The 12,365-nt window shown below is 40.3% G+C and overlaps 1 protein-coding gene across 1 annotated transcript in view; it reads left to right on the top strand.

Moving 5' to 3' along the window:
• Nucleotides 1–12,365, top strand: part of MYO9B (myosin IXB) — a 42,190-nt gene that overhangs the window by 17,673 nt on the left and 12,152 nt on the right. The window contains 21 exon segments of the mRNA XM_032711705.1: nt 65–164; nt 313–413; nt 632–761; nt 1,204–1,293; nt 1,530–1,646; nt 1,932–2,066; nt 3,889–4,010; nt 4,576–4,717; nt 4,958–5,153; nt 5,857–5,932; nt 7,496–7,606; nt 8,677–8,716; nt 9,224–9,350; nt 9,801–9,877; nt 10,006–10,116; nt 10,629–10,689; nt 10,692–10,750; nt 11,227–11,376; nt 11,485–11,574; nt 11,576–11,652; nt 12,175–12,328. Of these exon segments, the coding sequence (XP_032567596.1) occupies nt 65–164; nt 313–413; nt 632–761; nt 1,204–1,293; nt 1,530–1,646; nt 1,932–2,066; nt 3,889–4,010; nt 4,576–4,717; nt 4,958–5,153; nt 5,857–5,932; nt 7,496–7,606; nt 8,677–8,716; nt 9,224–9,350; nt 9,801–9,877; nt 10,006–10,116; nt 10,629–10,689; nt 10,692–10,750; nt 11,227–11,376; nt 11,485–11,574; nt 11,576–11,652; nt 12,175–12,328 (2,266 nt within the window).

Raw genomic sequence — 12,365 nt, 5'->3', positions numbered from 1 at the left:
AGAGCATCTGAAGTACATAAAATAAAAATCATATTTTCATGAGAGAAATGTATTGACTTTGTAGGAACTACCATGTCTTCTATTATTTGCTACTTGGAGTCAGTGAGGAAGAACGTAAAGAATTTCACCTCAAGCAACCTGAAGATTATTTCTACCTCAACCAGGTAACCTGTGACAGGGGTTTACCAGTGCATTGGTAAGGTTTGTCTGCCTTTTATGTCAAAGATGAAAGGAAGCAGGACAGATTATGCTTGTTTTCTTGTGATGTTTGGGCTTCGTTCTCTGCCTTTAGTTATGAGTCTCTCTTCACAGCATAACTTGAAAATTGAAGATGAGGAAGATCTCCAGCATGAATTTGAGAGGTTGAAACAAGCCATGGAGATGGTTGGCTTCCTTTCAGCAACAAAGAAACAGTAAGTAGAATTCTTTAAACTTTTGTTACTGATAGTTGATGTTCATGAGTTGCAATAAGCTCTATGTGCATTGGCATCACAAGCAGTTCAGTAGGAAGCAAGGAGACCTGAGTGTTTCAGGGCTTACAGACAAATTCCTGAAGTAGAATTGGCTCTGTTAACATGTTATAATGATCTCATAAGAAAAATTCTTATGAAATTTAATTTTTCTTCCTTAGGATTTTTTCAATACTTTCAGCTATTCTCTACTTGGGTAATGTCACATACAAGAAGAAAGCCACGGGTCGGGATGAAGGGTTGGACGTGGGACCTCCTGAAGTGTTGGACATTCTTTCCCAGCTGTTAAAAGTAAAGTATTTCTCTTAATCCCTAATGTGTGATACACCTGTTTGTCATGTTCTGCATCAGCATTTCACTTGGATATCCCAGTTGCTGTATCTTGATCTTCTTTTTAGTACTTCTGCTACATTTGTCTTGTGGGAGGGGAAACAGATGAAATTGGGGAAATCATTTAGGTTAGACATGTAGCATAGAAACAGAATTTGTTTATTCACCAATTATAGAGCTGATCGGGAGTAGATTCAGTGTAGGTATGTTCTTTGCCACCACAGGGAAACATCTGAATGAATCCAAGCTGAGAATAATTTAAAGAAGTTGTAAATGGATGATAAATGTGGATGTTGTCAAAGAGCTTGGATTTCTCTGAGGAAGTTCTATGTCCACTGTTGCTGTCAAATTACTCATTGAGGAGCTGGAGGGTGACAGTAACTCTTGTTCTCTTGTTTTGAAGGTTAAACGAGAAATCCTGGTAGAAGTGCTAACAAAAAGAAAAACTGTGACTGCTAATGATAAGCTTATTTTGCCTTATAGTCTCAATGAGGTGAGTAAAAGAACATTGGTAGAATGATTTTAAATAACTGAAACTTACTTTTTGGGTTAAAAAAGCTAATATGGTACACTTTGACATTGTGAAGGTGTTAGGAAAGTTAGAAGTTGGCATTAAAGGAAAATCGTGATTTTATTTGTCTCTGCTGGGATTCCAATCTGTGAGTGACACTGGTTTGAAACAGAAATGCTTTTCTTTAAATGAAGTTCTGAACATTGTTTGATCTGCAGGCAATAACAGCTCGTGATTCCATGGCAAAGTCCCTGTACAGTGCTCTGTTTGATTGGATTGTTCTAAGAATCAATCATGCACTTCTTAATAAGAAGGACATGGAGGAATCTGTTACAGTAAGTTTCTTCCAAAACAAGTCTTTCCAGGCAGTTGTGTCCTTAGATCAATGATGTGTTCAGGTATCTGGGATAAATTTTGATCAAGAAGCCCATGGTAAATTTCTTGGTAATATTTAATCATCTCTGTTTTTAGAATAGACAAAACTCTTAAATATTCAAATTAAATATTCAAGTATTCAAAATCTGTCAGCTTAGACTGCAATGCTTTCTGTACTGTTTATCTCTTGGGGGTTAAGGCACTGTATAACAGACTATTAACTAGATTTCCATGTCTTCTTTTAGTGTCTGTCGATTGGTGTACTTGATATCTTTGGATTTGAAGATTTTGAAACCAACAGTTTTGAACAGTTCTGCATAAATTATGCAAATGAGCAGCTTCAGTATTATTTCAATCAGCACATTTTCAAATTGGAACAGGTAAGAAACAAGAAATAAGACTGTTTTTATCAAGAGCTCCTGTATTATGCAAACTTAACCTCTATTCTGCAAAATCCTGTGGCATAATTGTTTGAATATTTCTGGAAGTTTTACTTTTTTAACTTCTTGTTTCATTAGTGCTTGTTATTGTTTGAAAGTACTGGCTTTGCTCATCTATTTAGTGCTCTGTGTGCACTCATGGAAGTGAGATCTTTCTTCAGAGGGCTGGCACTAAGTTCCTGTTTAACTGCAAAAACTAAGACAACATTCAGGTGATCCCAAATGAAACTGTGAAGTTTGATATTAAAAGTCTGTGGGTGAGGTGGGTTTGCTTTGTTTTAATGAGTAGGAAACAGTTTCTCTTATTTTTATCAGTTCTTAAGTATTTAATAAGTCTTTGTTGCTTTTCCCACCCAAGTGCATTTATGGGATACAACTGTATGTTGATACTGGCAGTAGTTCTGAGATCCTGATGTTACTGGCATGTGTTGATTTACTTGTTTGCAGATGGTATTATCTTACAGAGCACTTTGAGTGCTGCAGGAGTGAACAGATCCTGTTTCTAGACTGAGCTCTGGAGGCTTTTGCTCTAGAAACTTGGATTTTTTTCTGCTTTGTGTGAAAATGTGGTTCTCAAGTCACTCTGCTAAAAGGAAGAAGTCATTCTGTAGTATGTGGCAGTTTGTCAACAACATGGAGATAAATTTAAACAAGCATTTTAAAGAAAGGAAAATTACTAAACATCCAAATTTTGTGTGTAAACATAATGTTGAGGTCCGTGTTTTGTAACTTATGACAGAACTGGCTATCCAGGCTGACCAGAGTAAATAGTTGCATTGTCTTCTTTCTTTTTCTAATGCTCTTTTTCCAAATAAGCTTAATCCTTGAATGACCCATTTCCTGTATCTCTTGCAGCCTGAGGGCCCTCAGAGGGATCTCTGTATCTTTTTAAAGAAAAAGAAAGGCTTTTTTGTCTGTGGAAAAGGGCACTTTAGTTGTGTAAGGCAGCACGCATTGAGCAGTCTGTTGGGCAGGCTGAATTCTACCTACTTAAAAATAATGCATTTATCATCATCATCTAGAGCACTGAGAGGTGCTCTTTGTCCTTTATTTAATATAAAACTTATTTGATTTTCTATATGATACCTTCTTTTACTTTAGTATCTTATCATTAGTTTGTGGGTATTTACAGCATTAAGAAAATCTGATATTTTATTTGTAACTTAGCAGGAAGCTTGTCCTGTTGAGCATTTGATGCATTGTCATTTCAGCAGAAGAGCTCCAAATTTTCCGAACCTAGGCAATATCCATTGCTTCCTTGGTGCTGTTTGTGTAGAGCTTAACTGCCTGGTTTGAAACTTCTGACAGTGCAATTTGAAAATTCTGGAACTCGATAATAAGTATTTGTCATTTCCTATAATACAAGAATTATGGAAGAGAAAAATAGACTTAAACTCCTCTGATGTGTCTACACAGGGCTTTACTGGAATGCTGTAGATGTAGTGTCTAAGTCCAGAGTCAGAGGCTGTGATTGCTGGGAAGGCAGAGCACAGCAGAACATTCTTTTCTCTACTTTTGTTTTTAAATAATTCTACCCCAAACATGCACTGTTGAGTGATGTGCCTAAGTGGACCTTTAATCTGAGTCAGTCTGCCTGCTGTTCTGTTCTAATTTATAAATTTTCCTTATTTCTGTCTCTGCTGCCTGAACTAACAAACTCCCCTTGCTGTAGCTGTTTGAGGATGTGTTTTAAGCACTTAGAGCACAGGACATCAAAGATCAGGGCACTGTACTGATGAGGGAATTTTCTTGAGCTACACAGGAGGAATATAAGAGTGAAGGGATCACTTGGCACAATATTGACTATACTGATAATGTGGCCTGCATTCACTTAATCAGCAAGAAGCCCACTGGCCTGTTCTATCTTCTGGATGAAGAAAGCAAGTAAGCAACAAACATCTTCTGGAAAAACATGTGTGGCAGGGAGGAGGGAAGGACTGAATGGGAACATGAATACAGCACTTGAAAAAGGAGAGGAATATTGTGGGAAGCAAAGGGTCCTTTATGACCCTGATTTACGCTGTAGTTTGCTTCTAATGACTCCAGTATGGTGGTGATATAAATTAAAGCTAGAACTGAACTTTGGCTTAAGCAAATTTAGAAACTTCCATGTTTGTGGTTTACCATGGAATTACTAATTATTAATTAAAATAAAATGCATGTATGTAATTCCTTGGAACATTAAGTAGCAAATGTGGGAAATAGTTAATGTCCTAACTAAACTTGGCTGGTGAAATGGGAGGAAACACTGACATACAGAATATTCTGCTGTGTGTGGAGCTGTTTGGTTTGGGTCCAGAAATTAAGCCCATCTCTAAAATTCAGAGCAGGTGTAGGGATCTTGGACAATTAATACTTTTTACAAGGATCAATAGGTGTTCACTCTGTCACCATAATTAACACACCCGTATTTGAGAAGTAGCTGGCCTCTTTTGTTTTGTATTCCCAGTTTTCCACATGCCACCAACCAAACTCTACTGGCGAAATTCAAACAACAGCATGAGGAGAACAAGTTCTTTGTTGGGACCCCGGTGATGGAGCCCGCTTTTATCATCCGCCACTTTGCTGGAAAAGTGAAATACCAGATCAAAGTAGGTGATGGATCTGATGGCCATAAAATAATCCTTGCCTTTCTGAGGGAGATTTTTGTAAGGGTGTAGAAAATTTGCTGGGAATGGGCTGGATTAAAGGGTACTCAGTTGTACTTTGGGGGTGGTAGTGTAGACTGGAGGGTAACACTATAGTGAGAATTATTTGGAATAATGAGTTGTTCTGAACAGTGATACCTTAGGTCAAAGCACAGCTTGTAGTTCAATGTGGCTATTTTTCAGGATTTCAGGGAGAAGAACATGGATTACATGAGACCAGATATCGTGGCTCTGCTGCGGGGCAGCGACAGTGCCTTTGTGCGGGAGCTCATCGGGATGGACCCTGTGGCCGTGTTCCGCTGGGCCGTGCTGCGCGCGGCCATCAGGGCCATGGCTGTGTTTGCAGAGGGGGGACGTCAGAGGGCTCAGAAAACTGCAGGTATGGCAGGGAAAACTGCTCTGGGAACACTGAATCCTCTAGAGTTGGTTAGTGCTCGCTGGCAGAACCAGCAGGTTTGTGGTAAAACCGCATCAACTGGTTGCAATCTTTGGCACTAAGGGCAAAGCGACTGGTGAAAATGGTTTAACAGTCACACATCAAGGAGGTTTTACCTGAAATTATTCAGCCTTCCAGCTCCAATCAGTGCACCATGTCAGGCTGTGCCAAATTTGAAGTCCTAGTTGGTCAGAGCATAGTGCTGATAACATCAAGGTTGTGGGTTTGATCCCCACATGGGCCGTTCACTTAAGAGTTGGACTCTGATCCTTGTGAGTCCCTTCCAACTCAGAATATTCAGTGATGTTCTGTGAAGCTGGGGAAGATAGTTCTAATTCTAGTATGCATTCTCATTTTATCACTAGTTTTGATCTTCTTAGACCTCTCTGAAGTTTCAAATGAGTATTCATAGTTGAAATTAATAGTTCATAACTATTAATTTTAAGAAGCTTTTCTGAGCAGTTGCAATTTACTTTCTAGAAGTAGGGAGTTTGAGAAGCAAAGTGCTGTAGCTCGATAAAATACTAAATAAAAACTCCAGGCCCTTGGATAGATATTTTTCTTGTTACAGTTGATGGGGTGTTTTTTTCTGTCTGTTGTGGTCGTATGTTTGTCAAAATGCAACTTGTTGGTTATTTCCTGACAGGAGTGGTACGTCAGAGGACCCAGAGTTCCCTTGCTGAACTCCAGAGATCCAATACTCCAGTAGAAAAAGTTTATCGGTGAGAAAACATCCTTAACCTGTCCAGGGAAAAGAGCGAATTACTGAGTGCATTTTCATATATCAAATTATCAACTAGATCTTTCCACAAGAAAGCAAGTTTCATTTCTTCTCTCTTGTTTTCTTTGGCCTTTATAATACTATGAAAACAAACACTCCAGCTCATTTTACTGTAAGACCCAGTGCTACCACAGTTGGGGACAACCTCAGACCCATTACCACTGGGGTTTTGAGTTCTCTGTGCTTGGTGTGTGTTGCTTTTAGCATTGTGTTCGTCTGCAGCCAGTCTGTGTCACTGAAGGATTCATAGGAGCACTCATGTTTTTGCAGCCTTGTGACATCATTAGGAGGGAGGCATGTGCTACAGAAAATGCCTCCAGTGTTCTCTATAGGCAGATTTTGCCTTTCTATGGAGTAGTTAGGCTTATATATGTTCCTTTTGCAGCTATTCAGTGCTTGATTACTCATTTGATTGTTCTGAGGATTACACTATAAATGCTTTCCAAGACTTCATTCCTTTCCATGACAACAAGAAGTAAGTAGCAATAGGCCTGAACTTGCAGGCCAGGGAGGCACATTTCCAGGCCATACTGACCTTCTGAGAATCCTCTGGGTAACAATGAAGCCATGGAGCACATAAGCAGCGACTTCATGCTGCTTCCTGATTACTTCATCCTGGACAGCCTCTGTCACTTGGGGCAATTAAGAACTAAGATCCCAATTTAGGGTGAAAGGATTAGTCATAGAATAACAGATCTGTTTCCTTGGGACATCTTAAAACAAATCTTGATATTCCAAAATATTCAGAGGTACCAAGGGAAGCGACAGCTGTCTGTAATAGTGCTGCTACTCAGAATGGTGAGAGCATCTAACAGTCAGAAGTGATTCTTACGCTTCTGTTATTTTTAATTTTGTGCCTCTTGTGGAGAGTAAAGAAGGTAAGTTTCTGTACCAGGACACAACACTTCACAAGCACAGTGCATGCTTAAGGAATGGAATCTGCCACGAATTAGAGACACCCCAGCTTACTTTGAAAACCTGAAACGTGAATAACTTTGAAATGGAAATGAAACCAAAATTTCTCAAGTATCCTCCTAACAACTTGTTTGTAACTTACTTTTCTGATGTGTGTTTAAGTAGCCTCATTTTAGTAATCAAATATATGTTAAAAATATTTTATTGTTGATTATTAAGAAGCTTATATCTATCTGAAAAGGATACTACCTGGCTAAACAAAGGGTTCCCTGCCTGTTAAGTATATTGTTGCTAAATTTCTCTCCATTTTCTGAATTGATGGCTCAAGAATTTGCATTAAAAGGTAGAATTAGAGAGTAAGGTTAGAATGAGACCCTGCAATTAAATTTTAGGGCACTGATGGAGTAGAAGGTGCTGACTTGACATCAGAATCATTCACGCTTAGGAAGAAGTAGCCTGGGATCGACCTGCCACAGTTTGGAGCATACTTGATGATGGGATCTCTTGGGGTTTTAACTCCTGTTTTCCCCCCCTCCTCATTGCTGTGTATCTCTGTTTGCCACCTTTGTGTTGCTGTGGACCATTTTAGAGACATGCATGAGCAGATCATCGCCAGTATTAAAGGACTGCCCTGGCAGGGGGGGGATCCTTGCAAGCTGCTTCGGTCACTCAGCCACCTTCAACACCACTCCCACTTCATGTGAGTTCTGGTGCTTTGGTGATTGCTTTGAAAATGCAACAAGAACCAAGCAGTTACTCCACTCCCTAAAAAAGATACCTGTCTCAAGCTTGTCTTCTGCAAAAAACTAAGCAAGACAATGAAGAATAAAACATATCTTCTGAAAAATAGCCTGTAGGGAACACTTTGTTGCTTCATGCATTAGATTGAAAGTTAAGCCTGCTTCTCATGTAGCTTGCTTTAACCCAAGTACGAGCTTGTTGTTGCAAAATATTTCAACACTGAGATCTCTCACAAGGTATAAGGAATGGTTTCCTGAAATTCAGGATGCAGAGGCTGGATATATTCCTGGGTTAAGAGTATTTACATGTACAGTTCTGTGCCCGTGTCAGAAAATGAATCTGGGCTCCGTTGTGTAATAAGCAACCATATAATTGTATAATACATAAGTAAATGTATAATAAGTAAACTTGGTGGCACGGAGCTGGAACCTGCATCACACATGCTTAGAGTCAGGAGGATGTGAACTGCAGGCCTGTTTCTAAGGGCTTCCACTTGTTCACCTTCTGTGTGTGGATGGGAGCAGTGCCTGAGGTGTATCCTGCTCCAGACAGTTCTGGGAATGAGCTCAGACATTCCAGAATTCCCAGGTGGGGTGCTGGGACATGCATTGTCCTTCTGGGAGTAGTTAGGTACTTTCACAGGGGTTCTGCTGCAAGCAACAGTAACTTGTGAGTCAGATGTTTTTATTTGGTAGTGCCTTAGTATTAAACAAGAGTTCAGTGACTGTACAGTTCAATAGAATAACTCACACTGAAACAGTCTCTGAAACAGTGCAGTTTGGAACAGCTTTAACTTCATAGAAAATCATTCACTTTTGAAAGCTTCCAATACCTACAGAGTTTATTTAATAAAAAGACGTTCTTGTTGCAAAGCAGTTTGCATTTCTTGCATTGATTACTTGCGAGAGACATGCGTGAACGCACCCTGCTGCTGTTTGTGCTCATTTTCTTCTGTCCTTCATCTTATGGCTTGCTGAAATAACAAAAAATCATGTGTATTTCTTTCTTAAATTATATTTATTTTAACAGGAAAAGTAAAGGTATCAAACAGAAGCAGATCATTCCCAAGGTAAAGTTATTCAGAAAATTAGATTCTCTTTTTTGTTTGTTTTTTTTTTCTTTGCACTGTGAACTTAATTTTGATTGCCAGAACTCACTGCAGAAAATATTGTTTCACAGGGTAGGAAAGTTGTGTTGTTTATGCTCTTCTGACAAGCTAAGAATAGATAAATGTTCACCTTTATAAGAATTGTTAAACAGGAAAAAATTGTGAGCTGGCATCTGTTTAGTTAGACTGGAGGTGCCATAAATGCATAGTTACTTCAAATCAGGGAAGGCAAACACAGTGATTATGTAATTCTTCTTGTTTACCTTATATTCTTGGGATGGGGCAGTGGAAAAGTTTCCCTCTTAAGGAGTGTTTTCGTCCAAAATAGAAATAATTACAAAATGTAACATGCCATTGAATGTGGAACTCTAGGTAGCTGGTTTCATTTTTACTTGTTTGGATGCAGACAGAAGTATTTCCCCTTTAACTGAGACCTGCACTTTGTTGATTATGAAAAATTTCTTCTAGAACTTGCTGGATTCCAAATCGCTGAAGCTCATAGTGAGCATGACTCTGCACGACCGAACCACAAAGTCCCTTTTACACTTGCACAAGAAGAAGAAACCTCCCAGCATAAGTGCCCAGTTCCAGGTAGGTGACACACCCCTGGTGCACCTTCAGGGAACAGGGCCCTCCTGGGCTAATCTAGGCTAGTCTTGCTTGGAAAACAATGGGTTTTATTCTTGAGATTTGTCTGAAGTAGGGTTATTACTTGATTAAAGTCAGTGCATTTAAAGACTCCCCTTATGCTGTGAAATGTGTTAGTTCTCTGTGCCAACCAGCCTCATCCTTGTATGCAGATCTAGTGCTACTGTTACAGCATAAGCAAACCCTGCTTTAAATTCTCTTGAGAAAAGGTAAAAAGCAAAGACAGGGATGTGCCGTGGAGCGTGGGAGAACCTCTGCTTGGATGAAAAAGGATTTTATATAGCCAAGAGACCTGAAAGATCTATTCCTGAGGCAGAAGCTGCATTGCAGTCAAACACAACTCAAATGCTGATATCTGAAGAAGAAAAATATTTCTGAATGTTTCATTTTAGAATTCACCTTAATAAGTTACTGGAGACCCTGGGCAGAGCTGAGCCCTTCTTCATCCGCTGCATCCGCTCCAACGCCGAGAAGGTGAGGCTGCCCTGGAGCTGAGCTGGGTGCTGAGAGTCTAAGGCTCCAGCCTTGTAATATCTCTCTTTCAGCTTGTTCACTGTCACTCTTCAGGCCGCTCACTGCATGTTGTCTGCTGATGTCTTCAGAAAGAAATGCTTTTTGATGAAACTTGGTGCTTCAGCATGTTACGGTACACAGGCATGCTAGAAACTGTGAGGATCAGGAGGTCTGGCTACAGTGCCAAATACACATTCCAGGTATGTAAGGAACTGCATTGTGTTTTCAGAAATATCTGCTCTATTTGGAAAAGCACATGTTGCCTCAGAGTCTTTTGTGGCTCTTCATAAGAAACTTATGACTTGGGGTGAACTGTAAAAATGCATTGTCATTTTGAGAGAGCCTGCATGGTAAAAAGTTGTAGTTGAACTATTGTGAGTCATCTGCCAGTAAGTTGTTCCTTGTTGCATGAAGGAAAGCATTCTGAGTGCATTCAGTCAGTGCATTCAGTCAGTGGTGCACAGTACTGCTTCCGTGTGGGAGTTAGTTTTCTGTAAAACAATCCGGTAGCTTTAGGGATCACTTACAGGTGATCTTTACCATTAACTGGACTGAAGCCTGCATTTACAGAGTAGGAAAAATAGTTCTGTTAGAAGTATTTTCAGGTTTCTGTAGCATAAGCGTCTTAATCAGATTTATGTTTTAAAGCTAAAACTCTAAACTTGTGAATTGTCTTCTAATTTTGGTCTCTTGCTGTCTCTACTTTTCACAGGAATTCATAGACCAATTTCAGGTGTTACTGCCCAAAGATGCCAAAGCCTCTAAGAAGGACATTTGGCTTATTTGAATAAACTAAAACTGAATGAAAGCTACTATCAAATAGGGAAGACCAAGGTCTGTGAGACTTTCTGTAAGGCAGTAAGAAACATTGATGTACACTGCAAAAATTCAGTGCCGTTCTTTTACAGGTGTTATCTTCTCTGCATTTTGTACTTAAATGAGCTGTTTTAACTAGCAAATGTTGCACAGATGTTACAGTTGCCTCCTTGGTTTTAATGCCAACCTGTTTCTCGACACGGTACAATCTGTATCATATGGATATTTTTGGGGGGATTGGTGCTATTGGCATTTGTCAAACAGGTCGATGTTTTTATTTTAGAAGGGACCTGTGATTTGAAGGCTGTAAATACAGTTGTATGTTTTAGAATGCAAACTCTGAAATTTAAAAGGACTTTTAACTTTTTGGGCATGCTGTCAGCCAGTAAGGTTTGGTGCACGTGCTAAGCATTACCATTATCTCGTTATACCTCCATGGGGCCTCAAAGGCTCCTGTTAACTGCTTTTTGATGAACTTTTCTTTAACTGGGCAGGTTTTTATGAAAGAGGCTGAAAGGCAGATACTACAGGATACACTACACAAAGAAGTGATCAGGAAAATCATTCTTCTCCAGAGCTGGCTCAGGATGGTTTTGGAAAGGAGGCGCTTTCTCAGGACACGGCAGGTGGCCATTGTTTTACAGGTATCTGTAAGAATTGCCAACCTTGTTTTCCCAACAAACAAACTGTTATGTAACGCTCCCCACCTTGAAGAAGCCCTCTCTTTCTTACTTCAGAAATATCCCTTCCAGGCTTGCTGGCGTTCCCGCTGTATCAGGATGGCCCTGCAGAGGAGCAATGCTGCCATCAAGATCCAGGCAGCCTGGAGACGGTACCGGGAGGCGGAAACACTTCCTGCAGCACAGGAGGAGGATTTGTCTCCTGCAGGCCCTGGTCAGAGGGCACCTGACACGTAAGAGGTAAAGAAGGAGGAAGCAATATGACTCAGCTACTTGGCTTCACCTGCCAAGCTCAGTTTGCATGATGTTTTGACTGAATAAACAACTTAATAACTGTTGCCCAGAGAAGCTGTAGCTGCTCCATCCCTGGAAGTGTCCAGGCCAGGTTGGACCAGGGCTTGGAGCAACCTGGTCTAGTGGAAGGTGTCCCTGCCTATGGACACTGGATGGGCTTTAAGGTCTCCTTCCAACCCAAACCATTTGGGACTCCTATGAAGTTAAAAGATCGTTATTACCACGTGATATTTCAGTATCAAGTGACCAGTGGTGTGTGGACACTGTTAAGTGCTCAGGACTGAGCTTTACTGAGCTGAGCTGCACTGATGCTGGCGTCCTGACAAACAGACACCTCCCTGCAGGCACACTGGGACTGTAGCTGTACTTTGTGCTTGTATTGCTATTTGGGCTGCATTTAAGCAGTTGGCACTTTCTTTGACCACTGGCCATTAAATATTTGTGTTTTCATCTTACAAATCTTAACAGATATCAGGAAATGCTGTAGAAAGGCAGAAAGCTGAAGAAAAGCAGAGAGAAATGCAAGGAAGCTGGAGACAGAGAGGATGATAAGAGCAAGCATGAGCAGAGTGAGCCAGCAACACATGAGCTACCTGTGAAACATGAAACAGAGCTGGATCAGGCTGCTGGGGATGAAGATCGAGCTCAGAATGAACAAG

This window comes from Chiroxiphia lanceolata, chromosome 27 (assembly GCF_009829145.1).
Source record: "Chiroxiphia lanceolata isolate bChiLan1 chromosome 27, bChiLan1.pri, whole genome shotgun sequence".
NCBI classification, from domain to species: domain Eukaryota; kingdom Metazoa; phylum Chordata; class Aves; order Passeriformes; family Pipridae; genus Chiroxiphia; species Chiroxiphia lanceolata.
Note: the sequence above shows the minus strand (reverse complement) of the source record. Positions and strands in the feature narration are given on the sequence as shown.